Here is a 24,518-nt window from a genome sequence, read left to right on the forward strand (position 1 = left end):
ACAACTCTGTTAACTTTTTGAGGAACTGTCAAACTGCATGTGTATATTTATAGCTTTACTGAGATATATTTCCCATACCATAAAATTCACCCATTTAAAGTATACAGGTCAGTGGTTTTGAGTATATTCAGAGGGTTGTGCAACCATCACCAAAATCTAAGTTTAGAAATTTTCCATCACCCCAAAAAACAAACTCCATACTCATTAGCAGTCACTCTCCATTCCTACTCCCCATGCCTACCCCCTAGGCAGCCACTACTCTATTTTCTGTCTCTGTTGATTTTCCTATTCTGGATATTTCACATGAATGAAATCATATGATCTGTGGTCTTTCGTGACTGGCTTCTTTCACTTAGCATAGTATTATGAGGATTCAGCAAAATAACACATTTTAGTACTTCATTTCTATGGCTGAATAATATACCATTGTATGAATATATCACACTTTGTTTATCCCTTCATCAATTGATGGACATTTGGGTTGTTTCCACTTTTTGACTCATGAATAATGCTGCTGTGGGTATTCATGTACAAGTTTTTTAGGGGTATGTATTTTAATTTGATCCTCATCAACCTATGATAAATAATGAAGCAAGTGGCAATAGTCCCTTTTTACAGATGAGGCAACTGAGGCTAAGTAATTTGCTCAAGGTCAAATAGCAAGCTACAGGCAGATCAGGAATTGAGCCAAGTCTCTCAACTGCTGGCCTAATATATTTTTTTCTGTTACATTTACCATACCATGTAGCTTTTGTTCCATGAAATGTTTGGAAATATTTTTGAGAACTCTAATTACAGAGTGTGACACTGAGTGACAATGGAGCAGTACGAGGCCTAGGAATCAGCCCTGTCCAGAATGTGGATGTAAAATGCATCCCACTTACCAACGTGGGGTGTCCTCTGGAGGAGCAGCCTTCAGGGAGCAAATAAAACAGCACCGAACCCGGGCTGGCTGAAGCTCCTGCCTCCAGCTATGAGGGAAGTGAGGCAGCGCCTCCCTGGAGTCTCATCCATGGGGCACAGGCAGCTCATCAGAATGTGGGGCTGGAACCCTGGGGAAGGGATAGGAGAGTACTCTGCCTTCACAGTCCAAAATGGGAAGAGCTTATTCCAGAAAACTTTTCCCGAATTCAACTTTGTGATTATTTTTCCTGAGATAAGCAAGAAAACCTTGTTTGAAGTTTTAAATTTTATGGCACTATATTGGTTTCCTGGGGCTGCCATAACAAATTACCACAAACTGGTAAACAACAAAAATTTACTCTCTTACAGTTCTGGAGGCTAGATATCCAAAATTAATGTTTTGATGGCATTGGTTCCTTCTGTGTGCTCTAAGGGAGAATCTGTTTCTGCCGCTTCTGGTTTCTGGTGGCTGCCAGCAATCCTTGGCATTCCTTGGCTTGTAGATACACCGCTCCCCCCCTCCCCATCTCCACCTCCGTGGCATTCCTCCTGTATGTCTCTGTGTCTCTTTATCTCTTTTATAAGGATACCAGTTCATTGGATTAAGGCTCACCCTAATCCAGTATGACCTCCTCTTAACTTCTTTCTATCTACAAAGACCCTATTTTCTTTTTTTTTTTTTTTTTTTTGAGACAGAGTCTCACTCTGTTGCCCAGGCTAGAGTGAGTGCCGTGGCGTCAGCCTAGCTCACAGCAACCTCAAACTCCTGAGCTTAAGCGATCCTCCTGTCTCAGCCTCCCGAGTAGCTGGGACTACAGGCATGCACCACCATGCCCGGCTAATTTTTTTTCTATATATATTTTTAGCTGTCCAAATAATTTCTTTCTATTTTTGGTAGAGATGGGGTCTCGCTCTTGCTCAGGCCGGTCTCGAACTCCTGAGCTCAAACGATCCGCCCACCTCGGCCTCCCAGAGTGCTAGGATTACAGGCGTGAGCCACCGCGCCCGGCCCCTATTTTCAAATAAGGTCACATTCTGAGGTTCCAGGTGGACATGCGTTTCGGGGAGACAATATCCAACCCAGTACAGACACCAAAGAATAAGCGCATAAATTCAGGCAGAGAGCTTTTAACATTGGAACTAGACGTGAGATTTTGGCAATGTTTAGTGCCAAAACAGCTTTGAAAGAACTTTTCTGGAGCTATAGACCATTAGATAGAGCTGGCTGGTTTCATAGACATGGCTTTGTGCTGGTAGAATAGGAATCCAAGTTTCTGTTGCATGAAGGCCAAACTCATTCTAACTCTTACTTCATCTTAATAACAGATCTTTAAATCCTCTCTGATTTTGACCACAAGAAACAGGCATATTTGGATTTGTATGCCAGGGAAAATTCTTTTATTCATTCTGTACATATATTTAACAAATATATACTGAATACCTACTATGTGCTGGGACTACTCTGGGCACCAGGGATACAGAAGTATTAGAACATGTTCTGTGTACCTATGACATGCGGGGTTTTCTAGATCAAGTGTGTATTTCATCCTTATAACAGCTCTATGTTGATTGGTAAATAAGGAAACTGAGACTGAGGTGACTTCCCCCAGGTCTGCAATTAAATACGCTGAGTCACAGATACAATTCCACAGCCTGAGCCCAAGGCAGAGGGCTGTAGAGACGAGGATGGGTCTCTCCTCTTTTATTCATACTCATAGCCCAAAGCATTCAACATAGGGGGCATGAAGGATGCATTGGATGACAAGGTAGAATAAGTAGATTGTGTCAAAATAACCTTTCTTGTCAGACTGAGGAACCTGGGCTTTATTCTGAAGGCAGTGAGGAATCAGTGAACATACTGAGGGAGCAGTGACTTCTTATGCCATGTACTTTCTTTGTTTGATCAACACATATTTATTGAGTTGTGTCACACACTGGGCTTGATGCTGAGGATAAAGCCATTACAAAAGAGACAGAATCCCTACCCTCACTGGGCTTACAGCCTAATGTATGAAGTGATGAAAGAGAGGTTGGTATTTCCTTAGAATCCATTTGAAACACAAGAAAGTATGGGTAAGAAACAAAGTTGAAGAAATAAACAGGAAAATGAATTTAAAAGAGAGAGAGAGCTTTGTAAGTCATCTTAAGGATAACGGAGTCATTGCAGAGTTTTAAGTGGGGCAGTGACAGTGATGTGACATGGTTGTTGAGAAACAGGGAAGGGTCACAGCTAATGCATAGGCTTGTGGCCTGGAGGAGATGGCGATGAGGATGTACTTCACTGAGACAGGGAGCACAGGAGTGATGAGTTCATTTAGATTGCTGAGCTTGACCTGCTGGTGCGACATCTGAATAGAGGTGCCCAGCAGGTGAAGGGATATACGACAGGGAGGCACGGAGAGAGAACTGAGCCCGAGATTAAGATTTGAGAGTTTTCATCACGTAAGTGGTAGCTGAGGCTGTGGGAATGGGCAGGATTTCCCCTGGAGAGTCTCCAGAGTGAGAGTGAAGCCATAGGAGGGTCTGCAGCAGAACCCTGAAGAATGCCTCCATCGAAGGGGTGGGCAAAGGAAAAGGAGTCCAGAAAGACAACAGAGAATACAGAATCTCACCAGAGGCTTTCTTTTGGCACATTCCCTGTGTCTTCTCAGGCAGCAGTTTATGTTCATTCCCTGGTACTGTAGCTACTACATATCTTAGTGTAAACCCTCTCTTCTCTGCTATTAGAGAGTTCATCTTGCAAATCTAATGGAGTAATGAAGCCATTGATTCTGTTAACAAACATCCAGTTCACTGCGAGACCTGTAATGGGAATTCATCTTGGAGGTCAATACAACTGTCAATGGAACAGTTTTTCCCCAGAGGCCCATCGGCTTTTTCTGTTGTCCTGCCCAGCATCAGAAATGACTGGAGAGTAATTAATGCTGTGGAGCATTAATGAGCTGGTGACCCTGCCTAGGGCCACGAGAAGGGTACAGCCTGAAATAGGTCAGATGACGGGGAATAGAAGAACCAAGTCCCCTCTGATATGATTTGAATAACCCTAGAAAGCCACCATTACTGCCTCCAAAACCTTATCGCACCAGCTATACCACTGCCTAAAATTACATCTTTAAACTTTTATTTATTTTGAACAGGAAGTTTCACTGTTGGAAATTTTGAATGCTGAATGAATGTTTTTGCTTATTCTGCAAACACGGACTAAGAACCTTCTATGTACCTGGCCTTTATTAGGTACATGCTGGGGCTGTAGGGGTAACAACATCCCAGTCACTGTTCTCAGAAAGCCATGGACCGGGCAAGGATGCAGAGTGACTGTGGATCTAAGGGAAGTACGGGCCAAGTGCTTTTGGCACAGAAGAACCAAGTCCAGGACAGTTTCAGAGAGAATATGATATCCTTGCAGGCTCTGAAAGTCTGCATATGAGTTTGCCAGCAGAGTAGAAGTGAAACCTAGGCGGAAGGAACACTATAAGCCAAAATAAAGAATCATAAAAGAGGCTGGTGTGTTCAGGGACTGATGATGCTTCCATATGCCTTGTTTATGAGTAGAGAAAAGCAGGAAATAAGTCAGACTGTGAAAAGCCTTGTATATTATGCTAAGGAATTTGGACTAAGCTTCCAGAGCCAGCCAAATGAATAATGCCCTTGGCTTGGGTATAGCACTCTAAGCTATTATCTGTCCTTAATACCTCACTTCCTTTCTAACACAACAGAGGAGAGTTTGTGATAAGAGTTAAGAGAGAAAAAGAGCAATAGACAGAGAGTGGTGGGGAGTGGGGAACACAGATGTCCTTGAAGGACTTGGACGGGCAGGCGGGAGAAGCTGAGGTCCAGTCTTAAGGGACAGCTCCAAATGCATTTGTGCTTTTATCATTAATGCAGTAAGGCACAGGCTAGGGCCTCAGTGAGTGAGTCTTCAGTAAGCAAAGCCTCATTTAACAAAGCCAGCCTTAGCTTTGTGGGAGGTAATGATAGCAGGAGCCACCAAAGAGGAGGAAGACGGGAGTACTCACTGCTCCGGAGGCTGACCTTGCCTGAGGATCAAGCTCCCACTCTTGGACCATGAGTAGCCACACCTCCTGGAAGTGGAGCAGATAAGCCCAGGTTGTGATAGGAAGTGGCCGCCGGGCTACTCAAAAAGCAGTACCGAGGTACAGAGCATCTCCTCTTCAACCTAGATGGCCAGGAGGCCCCAGCCCTCTGTGAGGGCAGAGAAGGGGCAAGTATGGGAGAAGGAGAGAATGCTACTGCAATATTTTTCCTTCCACTGACAACCCACTTTAGGATGAGGACTCCTTTCCTACCTTTTTCATTCACAGAGCTCTTTCTCCTTTTCACAGATTCCCTGAGAAATATTTCCGCAGCCAGTCACCACGGGCCCCGCTCTTCTCCAGCTGAGCTCAGCGGCTCCAATCAGCACCTTCTCCAAGAACGAAAATCCTCAGCCCCATCGCACTCCAGCCAGCCGACCTTGTTCACGTTTGAACCCCCTGTGTCAAACCACATGCAGCCCACCTTGTCCACCAGTGCACCTCAGGAGTATCTCTACTTGCACCAGTGCATAAGCCGGAGAGCAGAAAACGCAAGGTACGAGACTGCCCTGGCCATTAGATTGGGCGAGTGGCCACTCACAGGGCCTAGCACTTTTTCAGTCCCCGTATTTTCATTTTAAAGACAAAGGAGCAAAATATTATATCTTTTTAGGTAAACAAACACATGTATAACAACATAATTTTTTGCTTGTGTAACCTTCACATTTTATTGGTATCATCTGTGTTGCTGCAAAGTGATAATTGGGTTCCAGAGAAACCTCCCATTATCAAAAATCATGCTATAAAAAATTTTTATTTGGGCTGGGCGTGGTGGCTCACGCCTGTAATCTTAGCACTCTGGGAGGCCGAGGCGGGTGGATCATTTGAGCTCAGGAGTTCGAGACCAGCCTGAGCAAGAGTGAGACCCTGTCTCTACTAAAAAATAGAAAGAGATTATCTGGACAACTAAAACTATATATATAAAAAATTAGCCAGGCATGGTGGTACATGCCTGTAGTCCCAGCTACTCAGGAGGCTGAGGCAGGAGGATTGCTTGAGCCCGGGAGCTTGAGGTTGTTGTGAGTTAGGCTGACGCCCCGGCACTCTAGCCCAGGCAACAGAGTGAGACTCTGTCTCAAAAAAAAAATTTTTTTTTATTTGAATGGCATAGGGGCTAGAGTTTCAGAAAAAACAAAGTCAATTTACTTGTTGGCCTTAAAAGTATAGCTATAAAACCTTCACATTATTGAACAAATCCATATCTCACTTTTGCTCTAGAGCTGTACCATTCCATATGAAGCTACTATCCACATGTGGTTATTTAAATTTAAATTACTTAAAATTAAATAAAATTTAAAATTCAGTCCCTCAGTTGTACTAGCCACATTTCAAGTGCTTAGTAGCCACATGTGGCTAGTGGCCACCGTACTAGACAGCACAGATATGGAACATTTCCAACTTCACAAGGACTCCCTGCTTTAGGGTAATAGCCTTTATTTTTCTAGTGCCACTAGCTCTCTCCGGTACAGAACCAGTACTTATTTTTGTTACTTTTTATTCCCATCATTAGGGTAAGCAAAAGCACAGAGCCGATAGCTTTGCCAGAGCTAGTTCCCAATTGCTACAGTAGCCAGCAGATTACAAATCACGTTTCTTAATTAATTAATTTAGAAATATCTAATTCAAGTTATGAAAGTTAAGGTAGAGAAATGGCTGTGCTATATATCACTTCATGATATCTGTGAAAACATTTTCTTACATAATCTCACTTAAACCAATCAAACCCACTGAGAGATAGGCAGTGTAGATAATATATCTCAGTTTTACAGATGAAGGAACTGAGGCTCACAGTTAGTAAATAGCAGAGATAGGACTAGAAGAACCCAGATCTTCTTGTTTCTGGTCCTGTACTCTTTACGCTATGCTACTCTGCTTCTGTCTTTCTGAGTCATTTACATCACATAAACTCACAACATTCAATGCTAAGGTTGCCTCAAATACCCATTTTCCTGAAGGAGCATAATTTGTTCATTTGTGAACTTTCACTAGGTCAACCTCCATCCACTTTTATGTGAAGAGCTGAGTTCTAAAAAAGATAAAATGTACTAGCCCAGGTCCCTGAACTAGTTAGTGGCAGAACTGTAAATACTGCCTGATTCTCCTGCATCACAGACCAGAGATGGGGAGTGTGGTATAATGAAAAGTGTGTTCAGGCTTTGGAGTCAGTCAGATACGGGTGCAAATTCAGGTTCTGCCACTCTCTTGGTGATTCTGAGCCACTTATTTAACTTCATTTACCTTCAATTTCCTTATCTTCAGAATGGGAATAACTAATTCAAAGGCTCACTAATATGTGTAAAATGACAAAACATACTGAAAATACCCAGTGTAGATACGCAATACATACTGCCTGTTCTCCTTGTACCCCGTCCCCTTCTTACACATGAAATGGGCTGGGATTAGACAACATCGAGTTTTAAAAACATAGTTCTGTTGCATAAGGCGGGTAATATAAGTTCCTTGCAAACTTTAATGTGCATATGAAGTACCTGAGGATCTTGCTGAAATGCTCATTCTCATACAGTAAGCCCGGGGTCATGGGATCCTGCCTTTCTGATAAACTCTAGATACCACCAGTGCAGCCTGTCTGCAGATCACACTTGAAGTAGGAGGCTTTATATTAATATAATATTAACAACTACCACCCACCTCCACTCCCACAATACTGCTAATGTATCAAAGGAAAAAAATATGTATAAATGTCTCTGTTTGAATTAGCAGTTAGGGCCCACTCTCTGCACCCCTACCTCTTCTGTAAAACCTCTATTAATTTCCCTAGCTAGAATTCATGGTCTTCCCTGAATTACCATAGCAATTTTTTATTATCTCTCTCACAGCATTTGGAACTTCCTGCCTTGTATTATAGATTTTTATATTTATATGTTACTGCTCTTTGAAGACAGGACCCAGGGCACATAGTAAGTGCATAATAAATATTTGAACAAATCTGTGTTGTAGAGAGAGAACATAGAAGAGGAGATAGAACTTACCTACAGATGGGGAAGCAGCATTGTTGTGGGTCTTTGACCAAGCTGTGCTTTTCCTTGTGTCTTTGTTTTCACTTATGTGGATGAGGGAGTGAGAAGGTGATGAGAAGGAGCTCAGGGAGATATTTGGAGATAGCAAGTTCAGTGTTTGCAGAATTCCAAGGGGGGAGGTAGAGGGTTGGAAGGAAGCTTTCTTAAGTCCAGAAAGACTATATACTATAGTTTCTGGTATTAATGGAGTAGCTTACATCATACTAAACCTACTGTAACAATTACAAACTCTGGATAAAATATTAAAAAAACAATTATTTGAAGGCACCAACGAGCAGTCAAAAATCAAACAGAAACTGGAAGAGATTTGACTCTTGAAATAAGATTCAATTTATAATCCATGGCTTTTCCTATGAGTTCCTATAACATATAATCTCAAATGTTCAGTATACAATGAGAAATTGCTAAACATGTGAAGAAGCTATAAACATTGACCCATAGTTGAGAGAACTCAGTACATGGAAACAGACCAAAATAAACCCAGATTTTGTAGCCAGCCTACAAAGACTTTAACATAATTATGTTAACTTTTTTAATCTGGGGGGGAAATGGGTATAACGCATGAAGAGATGGTGAATTTTAGAAGAAATAGAGACACTTTGAAAAAGATTTTAAGAGTTCTAGTTCCACTATGGTGGCAGAAGCCACTGTTACATATCCAGGGGATGTGAAATCCACATACACAGCAGGCCGACTATGTATCCCCCACTGATTACAACTAAAAACTCTGGACAAAATCCAAAGTACGGTTACCCAAAGATGCTGAAAAGTAAATAAAAGGAGGCAGATTTTAGAGAGGAGAAAAACTTGGAGAAGTGTCTACACAGAGATGAATTTTTTGTCTCATGGATTTGCCTCCAGGGTGAGCCCCATCACAAAGCAGCATGGTGGCTTCAGCCCTCATAGAAAGCCCATCTTTCTGGGTAGTGGAACCAGAAAATGAGCCCCTTGGGGGCTGGAAGGAGTAAGTATCCCAGAGCGAAGAGAGCTGAAGAAGGATCTCCTATTCTGGGCGTGAAACTACATTATGTCGTAGGCTCATCTTGAGCTACATGTGTGGGACAGGCCCAAACTAGCATAAAAAGGCTACATGAACTCAACTAAGATTTGAACTACCACACACAGGGGAGACAGAACTTGCAGTCTGAACCTAACCAGGTTGATTTCCTGCAGAAACAAAACTATCAGTTCTCCAGAGAATTATAATGGAACCCAGGGTCTATACAATATAACAGTCACAACATTCAGGATATATAATCCAAGATTTCTCAGCATACTGAGCAACAGCAAAATATAACCTGTTCTCTATGGAAGACACAGGTACTGATCTCAAGAAAACCCTGATGTTGTAATTATCACAGATTTTTAAAGCCCCTGTTAAAACAACATTCCATGTGATAACTGAAAACATTTTAAATTAATGGAAAGAAAAAAAAAAAAAAAAAAAAAACCTCTGCTGACCTAGAAGTCTTTATTCTGCAAAAGTATCCTTCAGGAATGAAAACAAAATAACATTCTCAAATGAGGGAAAAATAAGAGAGTGTCCAGGAGATCTGTTTTAAAGAAATGAAAAAGTTCTTCAGGCTGAAGCAAGATGGTATGTACCAGAAGGAAACTTGGATCTTTGGGAATGAAGGAAAAGCAACAGAAATAGTAAATATCTGTATAACTATAAAAGACTATTTTTCCCTTTTAAGTTCTTTAAAATATGTATAAATGTTGAAAGCAAAAATTAAACATTATCTAGTGAGGTTTTTACCTGGTTTTCTCTTCACTATGAAGAGTTCCCTTTACCATTTCTTGTCATGTGAGTGGCCAGGTGACATATTTTTCCAGCTTTCATTTATCTAGAAATATCTTAATTTCACTTTCATATTTGAGAGCGATTTTTTTCTGGGTATAGAATTCCAAAATGACAGTTCTATTTCTTTCAGTTTTTAAAGGATATCATTCTAGTCTTCTGACCTTTATTGTTTCTGATGAGAGATCAGCTGTTATTTTTATCCTATTGTTCTATATGTGATGTATCTTCCTTCCTCTAAATAATTTTTTTCTCCTTTTTAAAAAAAATTGTAAAATACATAACATAAAATGTACTATCTTAATCATTTTTAAGTGTACAGTTCAGTTGTGTAATGTGTATTCACATTGTTGTACAACCAATCTCCAGAAATCTTTTCATTTTGTAAAACTGAAACTCTGTACATTAAACAACTCCCCATTTCCTCTTCCCCCAGCCCTTGAAAACTGCCATTCTGCTTTCTGTCCCTATGAATTTGACTTCTCTAGATACCTCTTTTTGTTTTTTTTTTTTTTTTTTTTTTTTTTTTGTTGAGACAGAGTCTCACTTTGTTGCCCAGGCTAGAGTGAGTGCCGTGGCGTCAGCTTAGCTCACAGCAACCTCAGACTCCTCGGCTTAAGCGATCCTACTGCCTCAGCCTCCTGAGTAGCTGGGACTACAGGCATGCGCCACTATGCCCGGCTAATTTTTTCTATATAGATTTTTAGTTGTCCATATAATGTCTTTCTATTTTTAGTAGAGACGGGGTCTCGCTCAGGCTGGTCTCGAACTCCTGACCTTGAGCAATCCACCCGCCTCGGCCTCCCAGAGTGCTAGGATTACAGGCTTGAGCCACCGCGCCCGGCCGATACCTCTTTTTGTGATCGCCTTATTTCACTTAACATAATGTCCTCAAGGTTCTTCCATGTTATAGCATGTGTCAGAAGGTCCTTCATTTTTAAGGCTGAATAATATTACATGTACCCTTGAACAACACAGGTTTGAACTATGTGGGTCCACATATAGGTGGATTTTTTTCAACCAAATATGGATCGAAAATACAGTATTTGCAGGATGTGAATCCTGCGTATGTGGGGGGCTGACTTTTCATATACTCAGGTTCCGTGTTCCACAAGTGTTCCAATTTCTTTTCTCCAATAGTTGTTATTTTGTGGGGTTTTCTTTTGCCATTATTAGTATTTTTAATTAACACATAATTGTACATATTTATGGGTACAATTGATATTTCAATACATGTGTACAAAGTATCATGATCAAATTATGGCAATTAGCCTATCCGTCATTTCAAAATATATCATTCTTTTGTGTTGGGAACATTCAGAATCCACTCTTCTAGTTATTTGAAATATACAATAACTTCTTGTTAATTATAGCCATTCTATAGTGCTATAGAACACTAGAAATTATTTTTCCCATCTAGCTTTTCTTCTGTATCTGTTAACCAACCTTTGGCTATCCCCCTCTACCTCCTTCCCTTCTTCTTGGCTTCTAGTAACCACTGTTCTATTTTCTACTTCTATGAGATCAACTTTTTTAGCTTCCACATGTGAGTAAGACAATGCAGTATTTATCTTTCTGTGCCTAGCTAATTTCACTTCATACAATGTCTTTCAAGCTCATCCAAGTTGCTACTAATGACAGAATTTTATAATTTTTATGGCTAAATAGTATTCCACTGTGTATATATAGTACATTTTCTTTGCCCATTCATCTATGGATGGACACTTAGGTTGATTCCATATCTTGGCTCTTGTGAATAGTGCTGCAGTAAACATGGGAGTGCTGCAAATCTCTCGTCAACGTACTGATTTTCTTTCCTTTGGGTATATACCCAATAGTGGGAATATTATATCATAGATCATTCTGTATTTAGTTTTTTGAGGAAGCACCATACTATTTCCATAATGACTATACTAATTGACATTCTCACTAATAGTGTATAAGAGTTCCTCTTTCTCTGTGCCTTTGCCAACATTTGTTATTTTTTGTCTTTTTGGTAATAGCCATTCTAACCTGGGGTGAGATGATAACCTCACTGTGGTTTTGATTTGCATTTTCCTGATGATTAGTGATGTTTAGCATTTTTTCAAATACTTGTTGGTCTTTTGTATGTCTTCTTTTGAGAAATATCTATTCACTCGTTTGCCCAGTTTTGATCAGATTATTTGGGTTTTCGCTGTTGAATTGAGTTCTTTGTATACTTCAGGTATTAATCCCTTGTGAAATGAGTAGTTTGCAAATATTTTCTCCCATTCAACAGGTTGTCTCTTCACTTAGTTAATTGTTTCCTTTGCTGTGCAGAAACTTGTCAGTTTAGTACACTTCCATTTCTCTATTTTTGTTTTTGTTGCCTGTGCTTTTGAGGTCTTAGCTGGGCTTTTTGCTTTTTTTTTTTTTTTTTTTTTTTGATGGGAGACTTTTTATTATAGATTCAAACTCATTACTCATAATTAGTCTGTTCAAGTTCTCTATTTCTTCTTGGTTCAATCTTGATAGGTTAAGAATTTATCCATTTCAGCTAGGTTTTCTAATTTGTTGGTGTATAGTTCATAATAGTCTTCAATGATTCTTTCTAGTTTTGTGGTATCAGTTTTAATGTTTACTTTCTCCTTTTTTATTTATTTGGGTCTTTTTTCTTTGTTAGTCTAGCTAACAGTTTGTCTATTTTGTTTATCTTTTCAAAAAACTAACTTTCATTTTGTTGATCTTTTATATTTTTTTAGTTCAAATTTTATCTATTTCTTCTCCAATCTTTATTTCTTTCCTTCTAATTTTGGGTTTGGTTTGTTCTTGTTTTTCTAGTTCCTTGAGATTGCATCATTAGGTTGTTTCTTACTATTTTGATATAGGCATGTATTATAAACTTCCCTCTTAATACTGCTTTTGCTATATCACATAGGTTTTGGTATGTTGTGTTTCTCTTTTCATTTGTTTCAAGACATTTTTTAATTTCATTCTTAATTTCTTTACTTACCCATTGGCTATTCAGGAGCATGTTGTTTAGTTTCCATGTATTTGCACAATTTTGAAAGTTCTTCTTGTTATTGATTTCTAGTTTTATTCCATTGTGGTCAGAAAAGATACGTGATACAATTTCAGTGCTTTTAAATTTGTATGTGTCTACCATGTGGTCTATCCTGGAGAATATTCCATGTGCTGATGAGAGGAATGCATATTTTGTAGCTGTTGGATGAAATGTTCTGTAAGTGTCTGTTAGGTCCATTTGGTCTAAAATGCAGGTAAAATACAATGTTTCTTTGTTGATTTTCTATGTAGATGATCTGTCCAGTGTTGAGAGTGGGGTGTTGAAGTCCCCAACTATTGTTGTATTGGAGTCTGTTTCTCCCTTTAGATCTTAATGATGTCCCATTTGTCTTATAGGCTTTCTTCGCTCTTTTTCTTTTTATTTTTTTCCTCTGGGTAATTTCAAACAACCTATATTCAAATTCAGAGATTCTTTCTTCTGTTTGATCAGGTCTGCTGTTGAAGTTCTCTATTGTATTTTTTATTTCATTCATTGAATTCTTCAGCTGCGGGACTTTTTTGGTTCTTTTTTATGATTTCTTTCTCCTTGGCAAATTTCTCATCCATATTGTGAAATTTTTCCCCTAGTTTCATTTAATTGTCTGTCTGTATTTTCTTGTATCTCATTGAGTTTCCTTAAGGTCATTATTTTGAATTCCTTTTCTGGCAATTCATTGATTTCATTGGGGTCTAATACTAGACAGTTATGTTCCTTTAGTAGTGTCACATTTGCTTGCTTTTTTGTGTTTCTTATGTCTCTACGTTGATGTCTGCACTTCTGGTGGAACAGTTGCCTCTTCCAGACTTTCTAGAGTGGCTTTCTTGGAGAAAGACTTTCATCTCTAGTTGGGTTTTACTGTGCCAGTTGAGAATTTTTGTGGTGACTTTGTTTGCAGATAGGTGGAATGATATAGTCTCTGTGCAGCTTCTTCAGCTGTGTTAAACAATAACTATGAGTGCCTCAGTGCCTAAACTTTAGAAGTTTGTGGCAGCAGCAGTGGTGGTATAGGTTGCTAACGTCCCTGGTGTCAAGGGCTTTTGGGGTCTTTCTGTCCTCATTTTCCCCGCAATAGGGAGACTTAGCTATAGGGATCCCTCTTTGTGTCAAGTCAGATATGGCCTAAAAGTAGCTGCAGTGGCACTGCATTCCAGGCACATGTGCTTAGAGCAGCTGTGGGACCAGGGTCCTAGGCTCAGAGTCTTGCAAACCTATTGTGGCACCTGGGTCTTGGGGTTTAGGTTTGCTCTTTGTGACGGTGTTAGATGTAGATTGCCTACAGAGCCAGGATCTGTGACTCTGAGGAACTCTTTAGTAGCCTGGAGGACTGGGTTGTAGCTGTGCTTCTATCTCTGAGGGGCAGGGCACAGCACAGGCCCAACTCCAGAGCAAAAGGGATACCCTGGAAGTTTGATCCTGGAGAGCAGGGTACAGCTGCAATTCGGAATCCTGAGCCAACACGACTCAATGGCAACTCTAGCCCCAGGATGCAGCACTTTGAAGTAGTGACTCCCCTGGGATGGTGGAGCGAGGCAGTATCCTAGACTGTGAGGCAGATGCAGCAGCAGTACCTTACTTGGAATCCATCCATGTTTTTTCCTGTATCACTAGTTTGTTGCTTTTTATTCTTGAGTAGTAATTCAGTATATCTTTATATCACAGTTCACTTATCCATTCACATGTTGCTAGGCATTTGGATTATTTCCAGTTTGGGGTATTACAAATTAATACTCATTTGTATATAAATAGTCATGAACAAATCTTTGTGTGGACATTTGGGTTTTTTTCTCTTCCATAAATAGAAAACTATGCAAATAGTTTTACTGGTAATTTCTCTCAAGCATTCAAAGATAAAATAACACAAATCTTACCCATATTCTTTCAGAAAACATAGGAGTAGGGAATCCTTTTGCAACTCATTTCATGAGACCGACATAACCCTACAAAATCTGTCAAAGATTACAGGAAAAAACTTAACAGAGCAATATCCCCCATGAACATAGATATAGAAATCCTTTTTTTAAAAAAAGTATTAGCAATTGAATTCAATTACATATGTGTGTATGTATATGTATATATATGTGTATGTATGTGTGTGTTTCAGGGACAATAAATATTAATAGGGAATATATATGTGTATACATTAGGGGTAAGCCATCATGACAAAGCAGTGTTTATCCCAGGAATAAAAAGTTGGTTTTACATTCAAAAACCAACCAATATAATTCATCACATTAAGAGGAAAAGGAGAAGAATCGTATCACCTTGATAGATGCAGAGAAAGCATATGAAAAAAATCAGTACTTCATAAAAAAGTACTTCTTACCAAGCTATGCATTAAGGGGAATTTCTTCCAACTAATAAAGGACTTTGAAGGATAACCTACAGCTAATATCCTACCTAATGGAGAAATATTGAACATAATCCTCTAAAATTGGAGACAAATAGAGAATACCTGCTCTTACCACTTCTTTTCAGCATTGTACTTGAGATCATAGCCACTTCCGTTAAGAGAAGAAAAAGAAATAAAAGGCACAAAGATCAGAATGGAAGATGTTAACATTGTCTTTTTTTGTAGGTAAATTGACTGTAAAAACAAACTACTAAAATTAATAAACTACTGTTAATAATATTACCCTGCAAAGTCACAGGATAAAAGGTTTTTATACAAAAAAGTTAAATTTTACATACTAGCAGCAAACAATTAGAAAATGAAAAAAAAATGTAAATTCTTTATACAGTGGTGTCAGAAAACATGAAATACTTAGGAATAAATTTAACAACATGTAAGACCTCTTCACTGAAAGCTATTAAACATTGCTGAGAGAAATTAAAGACCTAACTATGGAGAGTGATGTACTAAAGTTATGAACTGGAAAACACAATATTATTAAAATGGCAGTTCTTCCCAAATTGATCTATAGAGTCAACACAATCAAAAAAAAAAAAAATCCCAACAAGCTTTTTTCGTAGATACTGAGAAGGTGATTCTAAAATATATGTGAAAATGCAAACAACCTAGAATCGCCAAAGTAATTTTAAAAAGAAAACAATAAAGTTAGAGGACTTACACTACCTGATTTCAAGACTTCCTGTCAAACTTTGGTAAAAAGACAATGTTGTGTTGGCGAAAGGATAAGCACATAGATCACTGGAACAGAATAGTGAATCCAGAACAAAACGTATGCATGTCTTTAGACAAAGGTGCCAATGGAGGAAGGAAAGCCTTTTCGGCAAATGGTGCTGGAACAATTAGATATCCATATAGGAATAGTAAAAAAAGAACAGCAACCCTTACTTACATCACACCATTCAAAAAGTAACTCAAGTGCAACAGAGACCTAAACATAAAATCTAATACTATGAAACTTAAAGAAGAAAACAAGTCTGTGATCTTGGGATTAGCAGAGATTTTTATATAAAACACAAAAAGCAGGACTCATAAAAGAGAAAAAATAGACAAAGTAGTCTTTATCAAAATTAAAACTTTTGCTTTTCAAAAGACTCCATTAAGAAAACAAAATGGCAAGTCATAAAATGTGAGAAAATATTCAAAACATGTATATCTGACAAGAGTTTGTTTCTAGAGTATATAAAGAACTTTTACAATTCAATAAGAAGACAAGCAACCCAATTTTTTTTCAATGGACAAAAGATTTGAACATCACCAAGAAAAGATATAGGAATGGCCAATAAGCACATGAAAGATGCTCCTCTGGGAAGTGCAGATTGAAACCTCAGTGAGATTCTGCTTCATCTCCACTGGAATGGCTAAAATAAAAAAGACTAACAATGCCAAGTATGTGAATGGGCTTGAATCCTGCACTGCCTCTGACATCGACATTACATACTAGGTACCCTGGAAAAAAAGGAATGATGCTTTACCATTTACAAAGCAGTTTTATATTAGTTACCTCATATGATTGCCAAAATAATCCTATAAGGTTACTTTTGAGTAGGGACTGTAAAGAGAGAATAAGCTCATTCATCTCCGCGTAGCATACATAAATATGGCTGATTGGATTGCTGAGGGCAATAGTAACAGCCTTCTGTCTTTTTTTTTTTTTTTTTTTTTTTTTTTTTTGAGACAGGGTCTTGCTTTCTCATTCATCCAGGCTAGAGTGCACTGGCATCATCATAGCTCACTGTACTCCCAAGTAGCTGGGACCATAGGCACACACCACCACACCCAGCTAATTATTCTATTTTTTTGTAGAGATGGGGATCTTGATCTTGCTCAAGCTGGTCCTGAACTCCTGGCCTCAAGTGATCCTCCCACCTTGGCCTCCCAAAGTACTAGGATTACAGGTGTGAGCCACCATGCCTGACTTCCTTTTTTCATTTAAAGGGAAACCTGACATAAAGCTACAATAAATTAAGTACCTTAGATATAAAACTGTGAATTACATATTTATTATTACTCTTCAGTAATAACCGCTCTTCTTCCTTCAAGTACAGATAATATGTATTCCTGCTAAAATAACTTCAGTTCTCAAAATCCAGGTCTTCCACTGCACTAAAATAAGTAACTATTCAGAAAAGTGTCCATTGCCAATGGAAAGGGTTTTGAACTGGCAGTGTCAAGACAAGCAGATTGCTTTTTGTCTTTGAAGACAAATTACTTTCACTGGATTTATTTTCACCCTCCAGCCTTTGGGGTCTCATTCCAGATTCTAGCCAGTGCCTGTTGTCTTATTTCAAGAAGGCTGTTAAACCTGTAACAGATGATGCATTGATGTGAATCAAATGCCCTGAAAAGCTGTAATTCTGGTGAGGGTTGCAGGGAGTGAAATTTCATTAATGAGATTCCGTAATGAAACCATCATTGACCCTGCAGCAGTATTCTATAGAAAGGTGGCAGGTAAAAGGTAAAATTAGAAATGTCAGTGGAGAACTTAACCATGATTAATCTTTTCCAAGGCTTCCCTGACTCATTTACCCCATGGCTTTGATTGACCAAAGGCGGAATATACAACTTTTAGTTTCACATATACAGCTTTGCTCTGTAACCACAGAATTCTCTCAATATTGGCTGAAAATTGCAGAAAGAAGGGTTTGAGATACAAAGATGAGTCTCTTAAAGATTATGACAGTTTCCTTCCCTCCCAGGAAAGATCCCTTGGGCATGTGTCACATACAGGATAGACTAAGTGACCTCTTAAGATTGCCAGTGACAGTCACAGAACTCTATTCTGGCACTTAATCTACTTACAAGTATTTACATGTTAGGTTTCCCTTAAATGGGAACATACCCATTAAGAAGATGGGCTTCTTTCCTGCTGCTGGAGGCTGCCTCAGGGTGGGGGGGTCGCCCTTGGTAAAAGGAAAAAAAAATTTTTTTTTAAGTCAGACTAAGCCCTTCATCATTAAGGTACTTAGAAAAACTAAGAAACCGTTTCTGAAAGCCAAGGGAGAGAGGGTATGATGCCAACAGCTTCTGGAGTAGCTGGCAGCCAGGAATGGGAAGGAGAGGCACACTGAGCTCTGGCTTGGGGAGTATTTTCTTCGTAGCTGCTTTCTGCCTCCAGGGAGCTCCCTGCACACTGTGTTTGAGTATCTTCCTGTACCAACTCTGCCGTTTACTGTTTCCCTCCTCTGATATGTGGGGGTAAGAGGCATCTCACAGACGTGTGAGGGAGGGTTTAAAGAGATACCACATGTGACGTGCCTGGCACGGTCTCTTGCCTGTTTTTGTGAGGTTTCTGTAAGCCTATAGGAGACCATGTGCTCCTGCTACGTGCAGGCCGCGGCCTCTGCCTTCTAGGAGCACACGGTCTGGTACAAGTGGAAAGACACAGACCTGAATAACCTGAGGCAGAGTACGGTGAGTGTTAGGATGAAAGCGCAGAGTACGGTGGGAGCACAGAGGCAGGAATGATTAAAGGGCAAAGGAGAATTGGGGGCCTATAATGCCTTGGTAGAAAGGAAGGCTTCTTTTGGACTTTGTGTAAGACTGTGACGTATCAAGGAAGCATTCCTGAGACAGGTGAGTAGTGCGAGCCCAGGGCTGGAGCTTAGACCATGTGGGACATGTTTCGGGATGAGCGAGTGGTTCTGGGAGCCAGAGAGGAAGATGCTGAGGTGGAGAGAAGCTGGGGCATAAGCCAGTGGATTCTAAAGAGGAAAGACTTCGATCAGCTGATCCAAATGGTTAGGACAAACCTCAGGAAAAGGGATGGCAACACCACACTTTTCTTTATTCATGTGTTTACTTACTCTAAATGTGGAAAAACTCAAAGTGCCTTTTCCTGTTCTCTCATTCAACCACAACAATCATCAATATAGAAGACTTCTGAGACCAGATATATGGGGTTTCTCCCCACACACCAAGCAAAAAATCAGTTCTGCAGAGGACACCAGCTGTATATCCTCCCATTCTGATGCTGTCTGCCTGGAGATAGCCTCAGAAACCTCACGTGAAGGGCTCAGCCCCACAAGGTAGCCCCCTCCTTCCCACCAGCAGCAAGTCCTGGCCTCTGGAACCTTTCTCCCACCTATGACCCCCTCTTTGGGTTAGATTAATTTGCTAGAGTAAGTCATAGAACTCGGGGAAACACTTGCTTTCATTTACCAGCTTATTACAAAGGATGCAAATAAATAGCCAGATGAAGAGATACATAGGACAAGATCTGGAAGTGTCCTAAGAATAGGAGCTTCTGTCCCTGTGGAGTTGGAGTGTGTGGTCCTCCGAGCAGGTGGATGAGTTCCTGTTCACCTTCCATGTGTTCGGCTATCCAGTAGCTCCCAAACCCAGTTTTTTGGTGTTTTTATGGAGGCTTCATGACATAGGCATGAATGATTAAGCCATTGGCCATCACTCAACCTTCAGCCCCTCTCCTCTCCCAGAACCCACGGGGTGGGGCTGAAAGTCCCAACCCTGTAATCCAGTGACCAGTGCCCATCCTGAAGCTATAGATCAGTCAGTCGGCCATCAGTCAATCAGTAGCGTACCAAAAGACATCACTCTGGAGATTCTGGGAGTTATATGTCAGGAAATGGGGTCAAAGACTAAATATATATTTTATAATATCACACACATTCATTTGTTCATTACACAAACATAGCATTCATTATTTACTATGTGACAAGCCCTGATCTGAGTGCTGAGGAGAGAAGAATTAGTAAGACACAGTTTCTTTCCTCAAGGAAATCAGTCTGTTGGAGGAGACAAGTAACAATGGTACATAGTACCGATAACAAGTGCTGCCTCTCCAGGAACAAGGTTAAGTAAGTGACTGATAATGCTCGGAGGTAGAGGATATAAGAAACATTTTAAAAGATGTGCCGTCTGCGCTGAGTTTGAAGGATAAACGGAGCAGGAGCTTGGCAGATTGAAGTAAGAGGCCTTCCAGACACAGCAAAGCCCAGGGGAGTGACTAAGTGGGCAGCTGGAACCCTGCAGAGTCGGGTTTGAGGGGATCCTGGAGTGGAGAGGGGAACTAGGGAGAAGGTACTGGAGAGATCAGTTGGGAAGGACCCTGGGGTTTGGGCTTAGTCCAAACAGGCATTGAGGCAGTATTGAAAATGTGTAAGCTGGGGAAGTTAGGAAAGTAAATATCAGTAGGATGCAGAGGATCAGAGAGGCCCTGGGCAGATGCTGGGGAGATTAGTTACCAGCCCTTTCAATGATCCAGAAGAAAAATCAGGAGGAACTGAACTGGGGTGGGCTCAGTAGGACCTGATGGGGTTAGTGCGTGAGAAATTATAATGTGGGTAACTCCCAGGTTTCTGGCTTGAGTAACTGGTGCCATTCCCAAAACAGGAGAGTCAGGAGAAGAAGTAGACAAGAGGAAGATGATGAGTTCATCCTGAATATGTTTAAGGTTACTGCAGGATACCTGTGATGCTCTCCCCAACCCTATTCCCACCTTAAAATCTCTCAGAGGCTCCCTGTTCCCTTCAGCCCTGGCCTGGCCCCTGCCTTGTCATCTCTCAGCCCTGCCTTCTAACGTGCTTGCTCCAGCCTGAGCAGCTTGCTGTTCCTCGAACTTGCCAAGTTATGTTCTACATCTTTGTGCCTCCAAAGGCACAGCTTTTCCCTTCTCTTGCCTTTTGCCTGGCCAATAGCTGCTCATCCTTCTAGACTTCCTCAGGTGTAACATCTCTGAAGGAGCCTTCCCTGACATCCTCCACTATCACCACCAGGGAGGGTTAGTATAAATCTGCCAGCAGCCATGCACTCGCCCCTACTTGATTGTAGTGATTTTCACACGTTACCTCCTCCACTGCTGTGACATGCCCCCTCTACTCCCCACCCTCCCAACCCCTGAAGGGCAGGTGGCATCTCTTTATCTATTGTGCCTGACCCTGATGGAAAGCAGGAAATCAGCAACTGTTTGTTAAATAAACAAATCCAGATGGGGACATCCAACAGAGAGTGGAAATTTCAAAAGACAACATAAGAGACACCACAGACAAATGGGAACAGCGTGAACACCTTATGTCTGCCATTGGCTCCCCTGCCCTCCCTAATCACCATAGTCATTATCTAAAGACTGGGTGTTCCGTCATCTAGGCCCATGGCTGTTGGCTTGGTTATGTGTGCGGAACGGAATAGAAAGGGAGAAGGGGAACACACTGGAGGAGCACCAGAGAAGGTTTGGGGCGGGAACCAGAACTCCCAGCCATCAAGGGTGCAGTTTACAGAAGAGGGAGCCTGCCCTACACACCTGTTTCCTCTCCTCCTGTCTAAGTTTCCGGGCCCTATTTTCTAGCACCATCTGGTGGCCACATCTATAACTAACGCTCCCCATGAGCTAGAACTATTATATAAGGCAGAGTTCCAGGAATTGTCCCCAAGGGTTCTGTATGACTGGCCCCCACGAAGTAGCGTGCAAATGTATATGTGTACGAGATTTGCCTTTTCTGGGAGATGCTCCAAGAGCTTTTTATTAGATTCTTAAAGATGCCTGTGGCCTCCAAAAGGCTGAGAATCACTGCTATAAAGGATTGAATCTTCCCTTTTTTCCCCAAATAAAATCCTATGAAGAATCATAATATAAAAACTGGAAAACTGGACCTGGATCCCTACTTGTACCGAATATCACCCTCCAATTTCCCAAAGCACCACACAGCACATAGAATCCAGTTTGAAAACCACTCTTGTAAAGCCAAAGGCTTATAGAGCTTCAGAGCCAGGCAGACCCTTAGAAATCGTTGGGAGCCACCAGCTCACACCTGAGGGGAGCCTGGGGAGCTCACAGAACACAGCAGCAGCAGGACCGGAACCGCACACAGGCTTCCCTCGTTTGCGGCTCCTCTCCTTGCTGCTTGCCTTGTTTCCCAAAACCTAAATTAAAAAAAAATAAGTAAAACCTTTTCTATCCTGAATATAGTTCCCAAACAGGAATCCATTTTTCCTATAGATTTCTAGATTTCTGGTAAGAGATATTTCCCCCTCTAAAGGCCTCTCAACCAACCATAATTTACGGTGGAAAATAAATCTGTAGCTTACATTTGAATAATTATTTATAACTTACAACATCAACACCTATGAGCTAGTTTATTTTACACTGGCAAAGAGACTCAGAGATAAAATGACTTGCTTGCTGTTTTCTGACACCAACTTAAGGGTTCTTTTCACTGTCTCTCAGCATTTGTATTCAAATGTGTATATTCTGTTGTACCTAAAACAGTGCACAAGTAGGCAGCGTAACTGGCTTATTGATATCTGTTTTGGGTTGGGGGGGGTAAGATCAACCCCTGCTCATCACAGCCATTTGCAGGTGGGAGGAGAAACAAAGGCTAACGTTGATTAAACATCTCTGTGTTAGATATACTAGAGTCTAATTTCTAAACAAGCCAGGTGTGGTAGCACACATTTGTAGTCCCAGCTGCTCAGGAGGCTGAGGCAGGAGGACCATTTGAGCCCAGGAGTTCAAGGCTACAGTGAGCTGTGAGTGTGCCACTGCACTCTATCTAGCCTGGGTGGCAGAGTGAGACTCAATCTCAGAAAAAAAAAAAAATATATATATATATATATATATATATGTATATATATATATATATAAACATCTCCTGGTCAATAGGGTGACAGGCAAAAAAAAAAAAAAAAGCAGCCTTCAAAGTATATTTTTAATCACCATTTTGCAGATACAGAAACTGAAGTTCAGAAAGAGAAGTGCTTGCTCAAGGTCACACAGCTAGTATGTGGTGAATCCTAAATAACCCTCAGGTCTGCCTGACTCCTCGCACTGTGTTTTGTTCCAGCCCAGCTACCTGCTTGGGCCTTTGAACATCCCAGCCGACCTCCCTGGGGCCATCCTTGGCTTTTCTCATGCCCCTGCCCCTTCCCTTCTTTCTCTCTTTTAGGAGTGCCAGCTTCTCTCAGGGCACCAGGGCCTCGTTTCTCATGAGGAGTGACACAGCCGTACAGAAACTTGCCCAGGGCAACGGACACTGTGTCAACGGGGTCAGTGGTCAAGTCCATGGTTTCTATAGCCTTCCCAAGCCGAGCCGGCATAATACAGAATTCAGAGACAGTGCCTACGACCTCCCCCGGAGCCTGGCCTCCCATGGCCACACCAAGGGCAGCCTCACAGGCTCTGAGACAGATAATGAGGACGTGTACACCTTCAAGACGCCCAGCAACACCCTGTGCCGGGAGTTTGGGGACCTCCTGGTAGACAATATGGACGTTCCGGCCACCCCACTTTCAGCCTACCAGATCCCTAGGACATTCACTCTGGATAAGAACCACAATGCCATGGCAGTGGCCACCCCTGGGGATTCAGCCATAGCTCCCCCACCCCGACCCCCCAAGCCAAGCCAGGCAGAAACACCTCGATGGGGCAGCCCTCAGCAGAAGCCTCCGACCAGTGAGAATAACAGATCTGTCGCTGCCACCATCCCCAGGCGCAATACTCTCCCGGCAATGGACAACAGCCGACTTCACCGAGGTCAGTATAAGCCATAGCTGAGACGCGGTAGCACGGGGCTTCTCAGTGGTTTGCTAGTCCTTCGTCATCCATGGCCAAGAGAGATGTAAGAACCACCCAGGTCACTGATACTCATGAGTTTAGGCATCTTCTACCCAGATCCTTTACCAGTTGGTCCTCTGGCACCGGAGGCTATTAGGAGACAGCCACAATGGCAAGAGTGTAGCAGAGCCTGCCTGAGGGAGGTTAATATTCTATTAAGGGAGATAGAACATTCTTGGTTAACCACAGTACAACATATTATGGGTTTGGAAGTCCAAATCATAGTATTTTATTCATTTATAAATCAACCCAAAAGTTTAAAAAATAAATTTAGAGGCTCAGTCTAAACTGGAGCCAAACCTATGTGGACTAACAGACTATTAAAATGAGATCTGCAGAATATTTTCTAAGCTACACTTCAGTCTCTTTGGTTGAAGTCCGAACTTCTATTTGAAGTACCTAAATTCTGTTATGATTTGTTTTCCACTGAAAATATTCCAACTCTGCATATAACCTCCTCTGTTTGATGAAAAAATAGAACAATATTAATTCCTTTAATTTTGCATCTTGCTTTAAAGCTTGCAGAGTCTTTTCTAATGCATCCTCTTGTTTAAGCCAGGCAGAGAGTTTGGTGGGACAAAGCCTCATTGTCTCCATTTCTCATGAGGCCCCTGGTAGTTAAGAGACTTATTCAGGGCTGCAGAGTCATCAGTGACAGAGATGAGACTCAGGACCCTGGGG

The 24,518-nt window shown here is 41.1% G+C and overlaps 1 protein-coding gene across 1 annotated transcript in view; it reads left to right on the forward strand.

Moving 5' to 3' along the window:
• GAB2 (GRB2 associated binding protein 2) overlaps positions 1 to 24,518 on the forward strand; it is a 159,041-nt gene that overhangs the window by 127,530 nt on the left and 6,993 nt on the right. The window contains exons 3-4 of the mRNA XM_069469171.1: positions 5,247 to 5,493; positions 23,170 to 23,756. Coding sequence (XP_069325272.1) covers positions 5,247 to 5,493; positions 23,170 to 23,756 — 834 coding nt within the window. The remainder of the gene's footprint in view (positions 1 to 5,246; positions 5,494 to 23,169; positions 23,757 to 24,518) is intronic.

The sequence above is a fragment of the Eulemur rufifrons genome, chromosome 6, assembly GCF_041146395.1.
Source record: "Eulemur rufifrons isolate Redbay chromosome 6, OSU_ERuf_1, whole genome shotgun sequence".
Taxonomy (NCBI): domain Eukaryota; kingdom Metazoa; phylum Chordata; class Mammalia; order Primates; family Lemuridae; genus Eulemur; species Eulemur rufifrons.